This window comes from Siphateles boraxobius, unplaced genomic scaffold, assembly GCF_051911475.1.
Source record: "Siphateles boraxobius isolate OS27281-9 unplaced genomic scaffold, OSU_SipBor_1 74, whole genome shotgun sequence".
Lineage (NCBI taxonomy): Eukaryota > Metazoa > Chordata > Actinopteri > Cypriniformes > Leuciscidae > Siphateles > Siphateles boraxobius.
The window spans coordinates 549075-568856 of NW_027509202.1; the positions used below are offsets into that span (position 1 = coordinate 549075).

General features: G+C 41.0%; 1 protein-coding gene across 1 annotated transcript; it reads right to left on the bottom strand.

Annotated features, from left to right (window-relative positions):
- Positions 1-4769: 4769 nt before the first annotated feature.
- On the bottom strand, positions 4770-19638 carry LOC143724460 (polyunsaturated fatty acid 5-lipoxygenase-like). The gene is made up of 14 exons (XM_077217521.1): positions 19438-19638; positions 17511-17706; positions 17346-17427; positions 16998-17120; positions 16710-16816; positions 16362-16534; positions 14996-15142; positions 14661-14870; positions 12113-12199; positions 11746-11915; positions 10899-11023; positions 5832-5932; positions 5587-5757; positions 4770-5504 (listed from the first exon to the last, which is right to left on the bottom strand). The coding sequence occupies exons 1-14, from the start codon at positions 19585-19587 to the stop codon at positions 5325-5327; spliced, it is 2022 nt and encodes a 673-aa protein (XP_077073636.1). The 5' UTR covers positions 19588-19638; the 3' UTR covers positions 4770-5324.
- Positions 19639-19782: the final 144 nt, after the last annotated feature.

Genomic DNA, 19782 nt, shown 5'->3' on the forward strand with positions numbered 1-19782 from the left:
GTTTGCATTCATCCCTTTGCCTGTATCCCTAACACATATGCTATTATTGATTTCTAATGACACTGTTTTTGACTGCTAAAAGGGACAGAATGAAAATTGTTAGTTACTCGCCCTCATGTTCCAAACCTGTATGAATTTCTTTTTTCTGTTGAACTAAAGATATTTTGAAGAATGTTAACCAGACAGTTGATGGTGACATTGGCTTCCTCAGTATTTTATCCCTACTACAGTGTATATATGGAAGTCAATGGTTACCATCAACTTTGGTTAACAACATTCTTCAAAATATCTTTAACACCAAAGAGAAACTAAACATAACTAGAATTCAATATATCATATCAAACACATAATCCTTTAAACTAAACAAACAATCAAAAAAGGAACTTGCATTCTCAACAACTCCACACATACCATGTCTGAATGGAGAGAAGGCTTCTTGCATATTAGTATGATTAGTAATAGGACACAGGTGATCTTATCACAGCAGGATTTTCTGCAGTTACTGTTTGGTTACCAACATAATTCAAAATATCACTTTTAGTTCAAATGAAGAGAAATTCATACATGTTTGGAACATAAGGGTGAGTAAATTATTTTTGGGGGAACTATCCCTTTAACCAGGAAATATCCCAAAATAAATCGAGAAAAAATAACTAGTTTGCATAAACTTGCTTCCTACAAATTCGTTGATGTGGTGTTTTGATTGTATGCAAATCTTCTCCAGCTGTTTTTAGGCGAGTATCCAGATATGTACTTCACTGAACAACCGATCATGGAAGCCGCTAAGAATTTCCATAAGAAATTAGCTGAAGTAACCAACATCATCAAGAGCCGAAATGAGAATTTGCAAGTACCCTATTGGTATCTGTCTCCAGACCGAATCCCCAACAGTGTGTCCATCTGAGGGAACATCAGTGGGGAAATTAGCAAGAGCCATTTCAAGATTTTATAGAGTCACAGGATGAAGTTGTGAAGCAGTATTTTGTTTTTGCTTGTGCTTTGGTATAACACTTGTTGAATTTGTACTGGTCAGATGAAACCTGTGCAACTAAGATTATGCAATAAACCAATTCATCACTTCGGCTCTTCTCTGGCTTTATCAGTCGACCTTACTGGCTCATAGTAGACTGTTATTACAGTTAACAGAAAAGGAACCATCCTCTATTTCCAACCTATTCTAATCTGTGAACCCATGAATTATGTGAATTACTGCGATCACCCCCAGTGGCAACCCATTGAAGAAGTCTCTAGGGGTTTTACCTGATCTCTGATCAGTTTTGTCTTATTAAAATGTGCAAAAATGTATTAGTGTAATTAAAAGGAATAGTAGTTAGTCTGTTAAGCTGAGCAATTCATGAAAAAAAATGTGTACACGTATACTTGCAATTGACTAATCGAATAAGATTAAATATCATTTTGATTTTACTTTCAATTAAATCAAAGTTTGCAATTGGTTTTTAAAAGCTGTTTTTATGCATGTTTTGCCTGCGTTTGTTGAATTTGTATTGTTCTGTCCAGCAAGGGTCACCAGCATGTGGCTTTTTATTTTTTTTAAATCTCGTCCACATGAGTACACAGATTTTAAATATGAATGAGTCTATTCTCGGTTCACACATTCTAGCACACTTGGGTATGTTACGGCGTCCTGCCATGGTGATTTCCTGTACTCTCAGTCCCGTGCTCTCTCTCCTGAGTACTGAGTGTCTCATACTTCAGCTCAGTATGGATCGTTATGCTCTGATTGCATTCCACCTGTTCTGTATGAACTCTTGTCCCTAGGCTATATCTGCCTCATTAACTCGGCGTCCTGCGCAAAGTATTGTTTCACCCCGTGTTGCATGTCTGAGCCTTCTCTAGTTATCTCTGATTGTCTGTGTTACCGATTCAAGCCTGTTACTAACCATTCTGACTGTCTGCAGCCTGCCTAGCGATCTGTGCCTGTTCCCGGACTCTGACTCTCGCCGTCCGCCCTGAACCTAGCCTGTCCCCGGCTTTCCTGCCGTCTGCTGCCCGTCCTGTATCAAGCCTGACTTCGACCCTGAGTTTTTCCACCGCCCTGGGCCCCAGACTGGACCTTTCAAGTTTATCTGCCTTGCTTGAAGTCAGTCAATTAAATTGTTGCAAATGGATCTGCCTGATATGTCTGATTCGTCACAGGTAGATGGATTTTCTTTTTTTTTTTTTGTTTTTTTGGAAGGACTTGGTGAATAGTTAAATCAAACAGCTTTGGATCAATGCTCTTGGATTTTGTTGGGGTATCAGATGCTACAGTCACTTTATCTGTAGGAAAACATAAGCTACGATTGTTCCAGCTGGGTTGGTTACATCTTTGCACGTCTCATTCTTAATCCGTATTTGAATTTGCTCTCCTCTACAGCAGAAGAGGGCAGTTCAACTGGAAGAAGAACAGTCCTGCAGGCAGCATATCTGAAGGGCGTTTCTACATTGAAAATGTCCTTCTCCAGTGGTTTTTGTGATTCAACTGTACATACAGCACACATTTCTCTGCTTGATGGTATGATACAAGCATCAACTCTGACAGGTACTTAAGAAGGTCCTTCTCCAACTTTTGTTGAGAATCTCAGCTGTTAATTCTCTCAGAACAGCCAACCTACTGTTTGTCTTGTGGCAGGGGAACGGGCTTTACAGTGACACCCAGACTATGCCTGGCAGCTTTGCCTCCCTTATCTTATTTAGGAGAGTAAGAAAAGTAGGTGGATTTTCTCATCTCTTTCAATCTCAGCTGAAGGAAAAGCGAGTTAGATTCAATAGCTCCATGAATTAGCTGCTCGACTCTGTTTCGTCCACATTCTTCCTGTAGGATTACAAATTTATTTAAATGTTTAATTTAGATTTCCAATACAATAGTATTTTATATTGAGAAAGTTTAGAAATGATGAGACCAGGAAATCTCTGCAAACGGTAGGGGTTCCCAGCGGGATATTCCTGACTGTCCCATCTCAGTACGAGAAGGCTAGGCTTTTCCTGTTCTCGTTGTTTACCGGGTGAAGAGTCATGCTGAGCAAGTTTGAACACCTGTTTATTTTATTACTGAGACCATTTGTCTCATCTCAGTACGAGAAGTCTATGCCTTTCCTGTTCTCATGTCTCAGCTCATTTCATCACAATGTAATCCCTCCCCCTTGAAATGTATATAAACTACATGAGACCAGGAAATCTCTGCAAACGGTAGGGGTTCCCAGCGGGATATTCCTGACTGTCCCATCTCAGTACGAGAAGGCTTTTCCTGTTCTCGCTGTCTCAGCTCATTTACATGCTTTGTTCATCACAATGCAATCCCTCCCCCTTGAAATGTATATATGAACTCAATGTATACTGCCTTAGACTAGACTTGACTTGACTTGGGTACGAAGCAGACTACAGCAAATAAAGAATCCTGCTTAAATAAGTCTCCTGGTTTTCGCTTCTGAGTTTTTCTACACTGAAGAAGGAAGAAGTTTACAACAAGGATAACCCACCTTTTTGTGCTACTTTGGACAGAGATTTCTCCAAGCTTCATCAGGATTCTGCCTCAATAATCTGAAAGCAAAATATAAGTCTTCAAAAGCTACCTCCAAAGCCTCAAGGTCTTTGTGTTAATGCTCCTAAATTATGGAATTCACTACCCCTTACACTTCATAATATCTCATCAGTGGCTACCTTCACGACTCAGCTAAAAAATATATCTATTTAACATGTATTTTGGATATGGCTATGTGTCCTTTGTGGCTATATGTGTGTTTGCAATCTGTGTGGGTGTGTAAATGTATTGAAATGTACAATGTAAAGCGACCTTGAGCTACGGAAAAGCACAATATAAATAAAACTTCAAGATACTGAAAGGAATTACACAATTATTCTTTCGTCATGGACCCGATGTCGCATAGTCACACGCCGGCCGAGTTATGTGGATCTCACAGACTCAAATTAGCCAGTTTGCTCGTAGTCAGAGGCATAGATATAAACACTAGATGTCGCCTTGGCTACAGCAGTTCATTGGAACGAATGCGTCAATAGAGCCGCCATCTTGAAACAGGGGAGCCCCTCATCAGCGTCAATGTAGGAAAAGGTCTAACAGAAATAAATTCACCATAAATCGTCATGAATGCGATTTTTCTAGTTGTTTTGGTTCGTTCCAACAGTCAGACATGTATTTATTATAGAGTCCAGAGAAATTTAAAAAAATTAAAAAAAAATCACAATCTTGTGAAATGTAATCCCTTGCAGTCTGGTTTTTAGATTTCGTTTGTGTGAACATCCTTACGCAGCACAAAAGTCCGGCATCATCCATGAATTCAGCGTTACCTAGCTACTTCCTATGACAAGACCCCTGTTCGAAGATGGCGGCGGTTTTGACGCATGCTTAGAACCCCAAGGCGACATCTAGTGTTTATATCTATGAGTCAGAGGGTGCAGGGTTAGCCATATATTTATTTGTTGGTTGCCTGCTGCTCACTTGTACAAAAAAAAAAATTATATATAAATTTTTTTTTTGGGTAGCCACTTCCTTACAACTTGCTAAGTCATTGATAGACAGGAATCAAAAAGTCTCAGTCATACATAATAGAAGTGAATGATAGAAGTGAATGCTGTGAAACTGAGACCAATCGAGCTTTTATGGCCTCAGGGAAGCACAGGGACTTCTTGGTTAAAGTCTTCATGGCCTTTTAAATCACTTCCACAATTGCAGTTCCACCAGTGTTATTATCCTTTGAAACACAAGGACACATGGACTTCTGTCTGTTATACTCTGAAAATACTCTGTCAGCTCTTCTGAATATTATATTTTATTCACGGCCATCATTTGTAGTAGCCTATTCACAAACTGTTTGCTCAAGCGTAGCGTTTTCTCTGAGTTTACCATGTAGCTGCTCCCTGAATCGTGTAGGTCAATTTTCCATATTTATTGTATGTCATTATGTCATTATCAGTATTTGCTTTCTACCATGCACAAATAAAAATGTCGCTGAACTTTTGCTGTTTAATTGTAACAATGAAAACTCAAACACACCAAACCAACAATTACTAAAAACGCACAAAAACTGATTTTGCACGGGCACTTTGCACTAATACTGTAAAGTTTTAGTTGCTGTAACCCCACTAAAGCTTACACAAATTTCGCTAAAATTTCACAAATGGTGGCTGTTTTGAAGTCACACACACACTGATCATCACATCTCTGGTATGTGTAATTTTTCATGCAGACTAGCATTTTTTAAATAAAAATCCTTGCAGTTACTGTAGCACTTATTTTTTTGGTTGAGTCATGTGAAATTGCCAAGTTGTTGCAAACAGTGTTTGTTCATTTCCCCACCGATGTTCCCTCAGATGGCCACACTGTTGGGGATTCGGTCTGGAGACAGATACCAATAGGGCACTTGCAAATTCTCATTTCGGCTCTTGATGATGTTGGTCACTTCAGCTAATTTCTTACGGAAATTCTTAGCGGCTTCCATGACCGGTTGTTCAGTGAAGTACTTATCTGGATACTCGCCTAAAAACAGCTGGAGAAGATTTGCACACAATCAAAACACAACATCAACAAATTTGTTGGAAGCAAGTTGATGCAAACTAGTTCTGAAGAACCTCATTGTCCTGGAATTGACTGAGGGCCCAAATTGCTCCTAGATGCCAAGAGGAACGCCCGCGGTCCGGCAGACTCTCCATGATGTACTTCATATCCACCTGGCCCTTCTGAGCCGGAGGGGGCTTCCGCATGGTGGAAGGGCTGTTTGGGATCCAGGAGAACCAGTCACACTGCAACCCAAAACAGACACACAGATATCAGCCTATAGATGGTTTATATTCATTCTCAAAAGTGTGTAACACACCTGTCCAAAGTTGACTGCAGCGTGTTGTGCTGAAGCTGTGAAAATCACAACAGTCAGGAACTCGACCAACTGCTCCCGAGTTTTCAGGGAATCCGGAAACTCTGTGAACATTGGCTACAGGTTTAACACATGCATGTAAAGAGTGGTGTAAACAATCCATATGCTAGCATACAAACATTGTAAACATGTTACATCCCAGGGCGTAATTGACCATTCGCAAAGACCTACAATGGTCAATACACCATTTTTCAAGTTCAAGTCCACAGACGTCAATCTGCTAACTCTCATGTCTGGTTTGTTTTCCTGACAAAATGACAAATTCAACATTATGTTTGATTAGATCGCCTATCAAAAAAACTCCCGGCAAAGGGTGAATTACTTTTATTTTATTTATTTTATATGAAACATTTTGGTGTTGCTCGCCACCTTCTCCTCAATGCAGAGCTCAATGGAGACCAGCTGACTCTAGTTACAATCCACTGCTTGTTTCATCTCCAGCTTCATCCACAAGCAGCCAATCAAAGTTGAAGAAGCCTTTTTGTCTCCAGGCTGCAGAGACGGTTTTCTCCTGCCCCAGACATTATTGAGTGTGCTATTGTTATGTTTATCTTGTTGTTGTTGGTGTACAAGATATTGTTCACTGAACTTTGTTTACTCTGTTTTGTTAATTAAGTTCACTGACACTGTCAAGGAGGGATGTAAGTTCACTCTGTTTACAATTTTTTTATTTATTTTGGAAGCAGTATGGATGCCATTTTGGTAAATGTTCATGAGTTCTGTGTAGTGATGGGAGAAATTAAGTGTTTTGAAACGTTGAATCAGTTGAACCCATTGCTTCACTTCAAATCATTTTGCAAATCATTTCGCGCTCAACTGCACATTGGTGACCCCTGCTAGTCAAAACAGTGTAAATGCACCAAATTCGAACATGCATAAAAACACCTTTTACAAACCAACTGCAAATGTTTTATAGAAGATGTAATCTATTGAATGCAATAAGCAATAACCCACTACCTGCTCACTTGACTCCCTCCCTACTCCACTCCTAAAGTCCTGCCTCCCCGTCCTCTGCCCCACCTCACTAACCTCTTCAACTCCTCACTTTTCCTTGGAACTGTCCCCTCTGTTTTCAAAACTGCCGCTGTCACCCCAATCCTTAAAAAACCTGGTCTGGATCCCTCTTCCCTCAACAACTACCGCCCAATATCCAACCTTCCCTTTCTGTCTAAAACCCTGGAACGTATAGTCGTCTCACAACTACAAACCCATCTTCATGCCAATAACCAATTATTTCTCCACAGCACAGAAACCTCTCTCTTCAAAGTCCTCAACGACCTCCTCACCTCCGCTGACACCGGTTCTCTTAACATCCTTATTCTTCTCAACCTGAGTACAGCCTTCGATACCATGAGCCATAACATCCTGCTCACCAGACTCAGAGACCTTGGTATCGAAGGTACTGCACTCAGCTGGCTCCGTCCCTACTTTTCCAACAGATCCCACTTCATCTCTCTTTATAACCATACCTCTGCCACAGTCACAGTCACCCAAGGCATTCCCCAAGGCTCCGTACTCGGCCCCCTCCTCTTCATCATCTACATCATCCCCCTTGGTCAGATACTCCGCCAATTCAACCTGAACTTCCACTGTTACGCCGATGACACCCAGATCTACCTCAGCACCAAATCCCCCCACAATCCTCCCTTCTCCCACATCAATTCCTGTCTGTCAGCTATTCTGACCTGCACTTCACACATTCACCATCACCTCCTGCACTCCCATTACTCCCCCCTCCTGCCATCCAACCTGAGCTTAAGGTCTGTGTGGAGGACGTGAGCAGAGTCTTCAAAAAAAATAAGACTAGGAAAGCCTCAGGCCCAGACGGCATCTCATCTGCTTGTTTAAAAGCCTGCGCTGACCAACTGGCCCCGGTCTTCACGCAGATCTACAATAGATCATTGGAGCAGTGTGAAGTTACCTACTGCTTCAAACGCTCCACTATCATTCCTGTCCCCCCCCCAAAAAAAAAAATCACTGGACTTAATGACTACAGACCTGTCGCTCTCACGTCTGTGGTCATGAAGTCGTTTGAAAGACTGGTGTTGGCCCACCTGTAGGACATCACTGGACCCCTGCTGGATCCCTTTCAGTTTGCTTACAGAGCAAACAGTTCTGTGGATGATGCAGTCAACATGGGACTGCATTATATCCTGCAACATCTCGACAGACCAGAGACTTATGCAAGGATCCTCTTTGTGGACTTCAGTTCGGCCTTCAATACCATCATGCCTGGTCTTCTCACAGCCAAACTGACCCAGCTCTCCATACCATCCTCGATCTGTCAGTGGATCACCAGCTTCCTGACGGACCGGCAGCAGCGAGTGAGACTGGGGAAACTCCCATCCAGGACTGTCACCACAAGCAATGGCGCCCCCCAAGGGTGCGTTCTCTCCCCACTGCTCTTCTCCCTGTACACTAATGACTGCACTTCTAAAGACCCCACTGTCAAGCTCCTGAAATTTGCCGACGACACCACTGTCATCGGTCTCATCCGAAACGGTGACGAGTGTGCTTACAGACTGGAGGTTGAACAGCTGGCTGTCTGGTGCAGTTATAACAACCTTATAGCTGAAAACGCTCAAAAGAGTGGAGATGATCGTGGACTTCAGGAGGAACAGCCCAGCACTCCCCCCACACACAATCATGAACACCACTGTGGAAGCAGTGGAGTCATTCAGGTTCCTGGGCACTATCATCTCTCAGGACCTGAAGTAGGACAATCACATTGACCCCATTGTGAAAAAAGCCCAGCAGAGACTGTACTTCCTTCGCCAGCTGAGGAAGTTCAACTTGCCACAGGAGCTGCTGATTCAGTTCTACTCAGCCGTCATTGAGTCTGTCTTGTGCACTTCCATCACTGTCTGGTTTGGTTCAGCTACCAAATCAGACATCAGGAGACTACAACGGGCAGTCCGGACTGCGGAGAGGATCATTGGTGCCCCTGACCTGTACTCTTCCAGAGTGAGGAAGAGAGTAGATAAAATCATCACATACTCCACTCACCCTGGACACCACCTGTTTGAACTGTTACCGTCAAAACGGCGACTCAGATCACTGGCCACAAGAACGTCTCGGCACAGGAACAGTTTCTTCCCACAGGCCATTTCCCTCCTGAACAGTTAACACTCCTCCCAAGGCATATGCCTTAAGTGCAATACTCCCACTGTTTAGTGCAATACCCTACAACTCAGGTGATAGTTATATGTAGATTTATTTATTTATAATATTCAAAACACTATAAATATGTTATAATCTGTAAATCTGAAAATGTCTATTCTGACTAAACCCAACTGTGATACTTTTATTCTCATATATATATATTTTTTTTTTTTATTCTTATAATTTGTAGTATTATGTGTCTTGTTGTATTTGTATATGTGCACTGGAAGCCTAAGTACCAAAACAAATTCCTTGTGTTTGCAAGCACACTTGGCAATAAAGCTCTTTCTGATTCTGATTCTGATTTAAACCTGGATGCAACACAACTTCCTCAAACTCAACAGCAATAAAACTAAATTCCTCCTCATAGGCTCCAAATCCACTCACAGCAAAACCAATAACCCCACTCTCACCATCGACGGCACCATTGTCTCCCCATCTCCTCAGGCCCGGAATCTCGGCGTGATTTTAGATTCAACCCTCTCCCTTGAGCCTCACATCCTTCATGTCATTAAAACCTCCTTTCACTTCCGCAACGTTGCCAAAATAAGACCCTCACTCACACCCTCTGCTTCTGAAAGACTCATTCACACCTTCATCTCCTCACGACTGGACTACTGCAACTCATTACTCCTTAGTATCAGTTCGACCTACATAAAAAAACTCCAACTGGTCCAGAACGCAACCGCTCGACTCATCACCCTCTCCAAATCCTGGCACCACATCACTCCAGTCCTAAAACGACTACACTGGCTTCCCATTTTCCACTGGATCACATACAAAATCCTGGTCCTTACCTACAAAGCCATCCACCACCTGGCCCCCTCTTACCTCACTGACCTCCTCTCCCCCTACCAACCCTCACGGTCCCTCAGATCCACCTCAGCCAGTCTCTTCTGCAGCCACAAGTCCAAGCTCTGCAGTTTTGGGGACAGAGCATTTTCCAGGGCAGTTCCCAGGCTCTGGAACTCCCTCCCCCATGGGATCCGCACCTCTTAGTCCCTCACCATCTTCCAGTCCCGCCTCAAATCCCATCTCTTTACCTCTGCCTTTCCGTAGCCCCACGCCCCTCCAATTTCCATCTGTGCCTGAATCTTTTTTTTGTCTTGTTTGTCTTGTTTACTCACCTGCCCCGTAAAGCGACTTTGAGTTCGAGAAAAGCGCTATACAAATTCAATTTATTATTATAAGCAAACCATCTAATACCACTAAATATTAACTGTCTCTATAATATATATAATTTTATTAAATCGTAGGGCTTGTTTTATGGAAAGCTTGGTTAATCAGACCAGTAAGAGATTTTAACTAAAACTCTTCCTTTGTGTCATTAAATGTCTACAAATGTATAAAATGGATCTGATATCAGGTAAAAATCATATATAGATGCTGGTTCAGGGTTTCACAGAAATCATCTCCCTCTGGTGGTGACCCATAGAAATCCTAAAATGTTTGAGCCTTGTTTACTAAAATAATGTGACTTTGGCAGTTTGATACCTGCTCCAAATCACTGGTTTGAAACATGATTTGTAGATTTGTTTTGTTAGAGAGGGAGTAAGGTAAGAATTGTTCATTTTAAATTTTATTTTTTAACCCTAACCCTAACCCTTTAAGTTTAGAAAGTACTCCCCTCAAAGTCAGAACTCTTGTTTTTGTTATTTTGGCCAAGTCTTGATTGCCTGATAAGGTTTTTTTTTTCTTTTTGTTCATCAATTCTCTTGTTACCCCTCCCTAGACCCTAGTTTTGGGAGTTCGTCCGGGATTTGAACCGGGACTTCTCACAGGGTCATTGAGCGGGTAACACATTCACACTCACACATTTACATTTTAGTTAAATAATCCTGTACTCACCACAATTGTTCGGACAATTCTTCATACCAGAGAGGCTAACATCCTGAACAAATGCTTGAATCTCCTTGTCTTTCTGAACGGTCTCATCACTGCCATAGCAGATCTTCACCACATCAGAAACAAAACTGGAGGAAGATCAAGTTAAATGATGAATCATCAAATGTAAAAATACATCTTGGTGCCAAAAGCTTTACTAATTTGTTCTTTGTTTATCAATCTCACTATTAGCATTCGAACTAGGGATGTAATGTCGGTAAAAAAAATATCAACTGAACCAAACAGCAGTTCGGTACGCATTTTGTACCGTGTGTTTAATATCAAATCTGACGATACGTCAGTTCTCTTTCATGCGAGTATCCCAGTAAACATAGTCGTTTAAGTCTTAAGTACAGTATCAGTATACTGGATCCATAAATCATGATGTAAAGTGACAGCAGCCTAATATTCCTTATGCTGTCTGTGTTTTTACTGTTAATCAAACAAGAGAAAAGGGGGGGAAAACCCCACACTGCTCTTGGCTGATTAACTTTTGTAACTTTAATAAAGATTCATCTATATTTAAAGTTTGATTATTTATTCTTCTTTTATTACCAACTGTTTGTCTTTAATAATGTTTGAAATTTATATTAGTAAGGCTAGTAGTATTTGCTGTGGTATCAAAACTGGAATAGAGAACTGTGAAATTTCACTGGTATATTTAACATTTTGATGTCATAACCTTTTATTACAATACTGTGACCCTAAACCTTTTATTACAATACTGTGACCCTAAAACCGAACTGAGTAATTCGAACTGTTCCACCACTAATTTTAAAATCTGTAAATTTTTGTGCATTTTATCAACTACCTTTTCACTGCCTCCCAGACCATCATGCCATCATCTCTGTAGTAGCAGTTGGGCAGATCTTCCACTCCTCTAGCTTTTATGGCCTCAGGGAAGCACATGGACTTAAAGGTTAAAGTCTTCATGGCCTTTTGAATCACTTCCACAATTGCTGTTCCACCAGTGGCATTAGCCTTTGAAATACAAGGACATTAGTGAATCTTTGAATCTCAGACTACAATTTGTAGACACTTCTTTAGAGAAGTGCAGTGAAGTCTACAAAACAGAAGCCACAGCCTACAGCTAGATGACTGAATATCAAGTCAAAGACTGTATACCTCTTCAGGTATACAGTCCTTAAAGGGAACTCTTTATTCAGGGTTAAAGATACCTTATCAAAGATCCCATCTTTACAGATGAGTTTTTCTCGAGCCGCAGTGTTGATGGCAATGGTGAAACGGACATGAGGTATCAGCAACTGTAAGGAGAAAATAAAGGCTGCAACGAATGGCTGCAAGACAATAGCCTTTAATAAAGCAATAAGCCACTTTTGGTCATGCGTTTCTGTGTTCGTAGACCAAAATCTCCCTTAGCCGTATGTGGTAAAATCACTGTAACACTTCCTTAAGTGCCTTTTTCTTTTATAGCAAAAGCAATATGACAGAGGACACCAATGTTCAATAAGTACTTATTCTTCATACTATAACGGTCAATAAGTCTAATCAAATATATCACAACAAAACAAACCATAAGCTCTTTACGGTTGCCAAGCAATTTGGCACATTAATACAGAATAAGCAGTCACAGGTGTAGTGTTAGTCATTTTACAACAGCACAATTCAGACACACTTCGTCCAATAAGAATTTTTTAGTTATTCTGAAACAGGAAAATGTGAGTTTCATGTCATACTCTTGAGATACCTTGTCAGTTCCCTTTCGAAGTAGAACTTTGACACTGTGTCATGGAGTTAACGCTATCAGAGTCACTGGTCTCTGAAGCACGTGTGACAAACATACCAATTTCATTGGCCTTTAACAGTCTATGATGTCACAACTAGAGCACCCGTGAGTATAAAATGGCGTCTGTAATAAACAAAATGGCTCCTGAAGATAAAAAAGCTGATGATGTGTGTTTAGCGCTTGAAGGAGATCAAAAATGGAGTCCAGCTGCAAATGTATCAGAAAGTGTGTGCCTCCGGGTCCAAGATATTTGACACCTGAGGACACACATAATACATGATGATGCCCCCTGTTGAAGAGACATTGGCCAGCTATCTCTTGCAGGGCAAAACTTCTTCTCTGAAGGCTTCTGTCTTGCCATCCAAGCCACTCCAGACCAACTCGCGCTTGATAGGCTTTGCACAAAATGGCTGTGTTGCAAAGTTACCAGGCCGATCTGCTGAGAGATCTCGACCAGGGGCAGGGTTTGTCCCCATAGGCTGTAGCTGACTTGCACTGAATCACAAATCTGGCCTTCCGTGCTAAAAAAGTGCCAGTTCACATCTCTGCCTAAAACCTCCGACACTTCTGGTCCATTGAAAGTCAGTTGTAGACCAGCAGGAGAGTGTGGTCACTTGTGTTGCTCCTCTGAGGAGTAGTATAAAGAGGAGGCACAACCTTAGGGAGCCGAGGAGGGATAAACATCTCCTGCTTCTGAGGAAGGTGTCCATCAGGCTTCAAAGCTGGACTGATTATGCTTATGGTTTGTTACATATATGCACAACCCTCGTTCAGATAGGTTCGGTATAATGCTTAATGGTTAAGCATTTTTGACCCTCTCTTATGTTATCCCTCCTCAACTAATGTTGGTACGGAAATAGGGAATACCTCCAGATCTCAGTATTTCTTAATAGAGTTGGATCGCTCCCCTGTAGCCTCCTTTGGTTTGGAGTATGGTGTATGAGTGTCATTGACAACTACAGACTGCCTTTCTCTTGTCTGGAACATATGTCCCCTTTGGTTGGCCCTAATTGTTGATGCTAGGCAAGTGGAGTTGTGTAGGGCCTAGATTGCCTCTACTTTATTACCTCCCTCCCCATTACAGTTGGGTTTCAAGTAGGGATGTCGCTCCCCTTTGCTGGCTGCTCTACTTGGACCTGGTTAGACGATGCTAACAAGTAGAGGAAGTTCACCTACTTTGTTGTCTGTTGCATTCTATGGTCTTATGCTGGAAAAAAAAGATTGAGTTCATAGCAGGTCTTAGGTAGAGTATTTTTATATAGGTAGGGTTGAGCTGCTCCCCCCAGTTATATTGGGGTCTTTAAGTAGAGCCCAAGCACTCTGGGATTTAGTTGAGTGAATGGAATCTTTCTGAACCCTTGAAAAGTATCTTAGCTCAAGCAAGGTGTGAGCTGTCTCCCCTAAACAACTCTAAGGTGCTTAAGTAGAGCTGAAGCTCTACTCTACTCTGCGGTCTCTCTAGGTGTTGAGTTTTGATGGCAAGAGTCTTTGGCAATTACATTATGCCGCTCTCATGTTTGCATACCTACTGATCAGTTTGAGGATTGCATTCTCCCACTGGTAGTAATGGTAATGTCAAGGGTTTTAGAACACTGCCGTTGACAATTTATTCCCTAAAAAGAGCTTTGTCAATGTGCAAAAAATGGGAACGTCTAGGTTGCGTATACAATCCAGTTCCCTGCTTAGGGCTTGCCTGCACATTTCCTTCAGATAAAAGTGTTGATGACTTCTATTACAGATGCCCTTTTATTCTCTCATGCCCTCCAGTTGTGAAATCATGGATTCTCGTTGTAAGGAATTGCCGTGTTTGTCACATGTGCTTCAGACACCGGTCACGCTGATGGCGTTCACCATAGCATCAACTTGCAGAACCTGCAGCTCTTCATCTATACTCAATATCCACCAAACCGCCTTCTTTTCTTTGGCATTCCCTGAATCTGAACAACTACATAGCAGTGAAAGCATTAAAGGATGGCTACCTTGTATACAGGATGGACTGCAGCGAGCTGTCTGTACATGGCAATGGCAAAAACCTCAGATGTCAGATGTGTCCTGAGAAGGTGTGTGACCAGCTGGTGTACATTAAAGTCAGAGGATTTCACCCACATCTTGGCTAGCATCCAGTCGTGGTGATTATCGCTCGGGAGAAAGACAGTGTTCGTCCCCGCAGCAGGGGTCTGACGACTGAGCTGTTTCAGATAAAGTAAACAAACAGAATATTTGGTAAAAACTCAAAAATAAATAAATAAATAAGAAGTTAGTGAACACTTGAACTTAATTTTGAAGTAACATTTTACTCTATTTCTACAGGCACCTGAATAGCGATCGGCATGATTTCATTCTGGCTGTTCTTGTACAGAAGGCAGAAGGGAGCAGCCAAAATCTGCTGGGTATTCGGGTCTGTGGCATTGGCTCGCACTCCCTCCAGTATCGCATAGTCTGCGATGTAGATGTTTCCTGCCTGTAACAGAGAGACATTTAGTGTTGGAGCCAGAGTGACACTGGATACATTTAATTTCATCATTTAAATCCAGAACTGACCACTGGAACAGCATTGTTTATGGCACAGTTTTCAGTGTGTACGGTTTGCAGAGCAGGTGTGTTCATTACTCACTAGGGGTGTGACGAGATCTCGCGAGACTAAGATGTGACGAGCTTTCCTGTAGAGTGAAAAGCTGTCTTGCGATATCACCATCACGGAGTGTGAGGGTGAAATAAGCATAGAATTTTCCACCGCTACACTCACATTCGGCCTCAACTGTCGTATTGCTGTTTTTATAAAAAATAAAAACCATTATAAACGAATGTAAAATTCTGCTCTGCTCATCCAGGACGAGTTGCCGTCGCACACACACAGTCCAGCAGAAATCAGTTCACTGATCGCGTGACGATGGCGGAGGATTCGTTGCGCAACAGAGCCTAAACGTCTGATAAATGTCTTATTTTGTAGAATGCGAGCTCAGCACAGCTTTCCCTGTACAGTGTACAAAGAGTACATGCGATCTCGAATTTGAAAGTGAAAGTAAAATACATACAATGCATACATACAAGTCTGTCTCCCAATACCCATCTCTGGACTGTTTAGTTGTGGCTATGGTCTCTGTTTGACCTTAGAATATTGATAGAGTATTGTAACGTCTTAAGGACAACAGACAAGGAGGCTCTGCTTTTGAATTTATAATCGGAACGCAAGAACAACTGTAGAGACAAACGCATGCGCATCAGCCTCGTTTCTCTCTACCTGGCCTTTTCCAAACTCACCACATTAACCCTATAACTGCCGGTGCAAAATAAATCAGCAATTTCACAACAATTGTAAAGAGTCTGTGCGCTACAGTACTTTGATTATGTTTGCACTTATTGTTTGTTTTTATTATGTTCAATTTGTGGAAAGGAGTTCAGTTAGGAGGTCACACACATCCTCAATCAGATGTTCTGAAAGCTCATAAAGGTACAGTATGGTCTGAAAAGGTACAGTATGGTCTGAAGAGACTCATGTGAAATCATACAGGAGAAAAGCCAGTCAGTAAAAACCTTTTACTTTGCTTGTATATTGTTTTCTTTCAATGTTTTTTGATAATTCGTGCTCGTAAAGTAGACCTGAAATGACATGCATTCGTTTTTTTTGGATTGCTCTAAAATGTAAAAATTTGATGCTGTAAGTGCCATTTTCTTCTGACCTTTAATTCCTCCTGTAGTGTGAGACCTCTATCCAGGGAGCCTTTCACCATCTCCTGTGTGACTGCGAACTCGTCTGGAAGATTCATGCACTTACTGATCATCACAGGATTGCAGCCGTTTAAGAACTGATAGCCAAACATGAAGTCCTCATTCCATTTCTCCATCACATATTCTGTCAAAGGGAATAATAAAGTCAGCTGCCAGTGAATTTAGCTGTAAGCAAACAATGTGTGTCTTTGGTTGTTTATTTTTGCATTCCAATGATTTGCAAAATGTAGAATTTACACCAAGTTGACAGCTCATTTTTGTTTTAAAGAAAAAGATTTTTTAACTAAGGCATTTCAAACCTGACACAGGGTTTTTGATTATCAAAAATATTTCTTGAAAATCTGCAATATCTGTCCAAGAGTGTTGGAACAAACTCTTAAGTTTGTTCAGACCAATATTCTCGATCCTGAGAATACAGAAAAAAAAAAATACAGCTGAATGCTCATAATCAGATTCTCAATGTCTGGTTCAGTTTAAGCTACACTTGTTTCTCCTGATTAAACAGTCAAACTGTTTCACAGGAAATCGATAATAGCATATTTGTTAGGGATACATGCAAATGGGTGAACACAAACTGGGGAACCTACGCTTTAATGAAGTTTACATAGAAGTCCACAGCTTTTTCAGCTTCAAACTGAACGTCCAGAGGAAGTTCATTGCCAGAGTTGGCATCTATACTCATGGGGAAACCAGGCTGCCACTCCTTCCACCTTCGAGAAAAGGCAACATTAATCTTTCAGTTATTGGACCAATAATTATATTTGGTGATACACAAAGTTTTCCCTCTGGTATAAGTGAAATTACAGTACAAGTGTAAGCATTTTTAAACTGTAAAAATGCAAACTGCCAACTGAATCATCTGGAGGAAAATAAAGACTAAATTTACACCACCAAATGATTGAATATTGTCCAGGATTGTAACTGTGGCCTCAAACCTGAACAGTTGTTGTCTGGATTCCAGTTCTGTGCGTCTGTGCTCCTTTAGCAAACTGGTTTTATCATCCTGAGACAATCGAGCTAAAGGAAAAGACATAAATAACAGTATTTGTAACATGATTCCTTCAAGACTGGATAGTGAAGAGAGTCGGGATAGGACTCACCAGTGCCATCTCGAAGAACCACTGCCTTTTCACTCGCGATCCAGCGATAACAGGGGAAGTCAAAGCGATCTCCAGAGGGTGACGTCACACTGATGCATCTACAGTACCACTGATCATTGAGCACGTTCTTCTTCTCGAGCTTCACCAGCACAATGTCTCCAAGCCTCTCCTTCACACTGACATCGATGGGCATCACCTTTAACAACAGCTTCCGTTAGACATAAACAGAGCCTTTGCAATTCGGTGGCCCATTTCAAAAACCAGTAGGAGCTTAAACTGAGGGCTTTGATGGACTTTTTAATTAATCATAACTAACATTTATTTTTCTTGCAGGAACAACATTCATATGCTTTTGAATCTTACATGTTTCCAAACCCTTTGGTCAAAAACTTGTGATTTAAGTGTGTGAGTGTATAAATAACAAATAGGGGAAATGAAACTAGACAGATATCTAGGTTTGAAAACTTGTAAAGTAATCAAAAAAATAGAGTTTACTTCTACCGAGTAACAGAAGGGTTTGCCTGTTAAGAACCAATCAAATTGTATGGAAATTTTGTAATTTATCATGTCATTTGCACCATGCTCCTATTCTATAAAAACTGTTATATTCCTTTTGCAGGTGGGATTCTCTCTGAATATTGTCTGAAGTCTGTAGATTATTGTTGCTGCGCAGAAAGTTAGTTAGTGAAACAAGTTACAAGTTAGACACTAAAGACCTGATTCCCGAGTGATAGTGTCAATTGGGGGCGAGACGTCGTTCGACTCAGGCGGGGTTAGATTGTGGTCAGGTAATGTTGTGGTTTCAATCTTTTTGGGAAATCACTTTTCAGAGATCTTTGATGCCAGAAATATTAGACTTTATTTTACAACAAAGCCGATCATCTCCTGCAGGAGATCATTCCCCCTCGATGCTCAGCTCCACACATATATACATACATCCTTTACCAAAGAAGGTAACACCCCTTATAGATTATTTTTGGGTAACGGTCTTGTACCATGTGACTTCTTGTACCATGTGACTTCTTGTACCATGTGACTTCTTAAAATAGAATCTTCTGCTGTTAGCAACATTCAAGGCCTTTTTACAGGCTTCCAAAAAGTCAAAGCAAATTCACACACAGAGGAAATAATGGTGTACTCTTATATAGCTAAATTACTTATTTTCTAATTTAATAAAATCTTCTACAGTAACTCTAATTCTTGGGCATTTTATTTATGCGGTAAGAATAGCTATGCTTAGGGGTCAACCCACGCGTTCAGAGGCAACTCAACTGAGTATAATGTTTTCAGGTGTCAAGTACACTCGGTTCAACCCAAGTCAGGTGCGTAGGGGAAAAACTAACACACGGCACTTCTGTTGCGAGGGCCGGTGAAAATAACTCAATCACACAGGTTATGTACAAAAATTAAAGAGTATTTAATTGGGGAAGATAAGAATCAGGTCTGATGAATCAAAAATACCACCCCAATTTCCACAGCAGTCAGGATGCTCTGGTTTTAATTAATCTCATTAGGTATTTTTTGTAATATTATAATATTGTTTTTTTTATGAATCTCATTTTCAACAAACATGTAGGTTAAATTAGATTATCTGTCACAGGCCTTTATATTGCCGTGAATAAACTGGACTAGTGAGGGAATTTGTGAAAGCTTTGTAAGGACAAAGTGGGGTTACAGCAGTGCAGTTTGGAGAAACTTTAAACAACAGTCATCTTTAATAATAGAGCATGTGATTTCTAAAAATGTTTTGAGGAAACAAAGGTTTTTGATGACACCCACGGTTAAATGAGAGTGATTATATGTCTGCAAATCATGAGATATAAATAAGTAAATCAAATAACTTCATGTTTAAGTAGTGAAAACCTTATACTATTTATTATGTTTTATTTAATTTAAGCTGAATTTGTGAGGGGGAAAAACTTCCTACCGTTCCTCTTGCAAACCGTTGAAAGAAGGATTTGTCCAGCAGAGTCCGGTCACTGCATCTCTCCGTGCCCGTCAGCGTCAGGTAAACATGATCAATTGTCCCAGCAAACTCCTGTTTACCAGTGGAGACAGAGACTGTGTACGTGAACATTGTGCTCAGATGCGAGGACGAGTACAACTGACTCTCTCACCAGTGGCTTTTTAAAGTTAAACTCAGTTTCGGATTTGCCCTTTGCATTGAGGTGTGGTCTGTCAATCTAACTTGTGATGATAATTTTGTGATCTTTATCAAGAGATTCCTTCACATTTAAGTTATCTTTAAATAGTTTTGCATTCTAAACTAAAG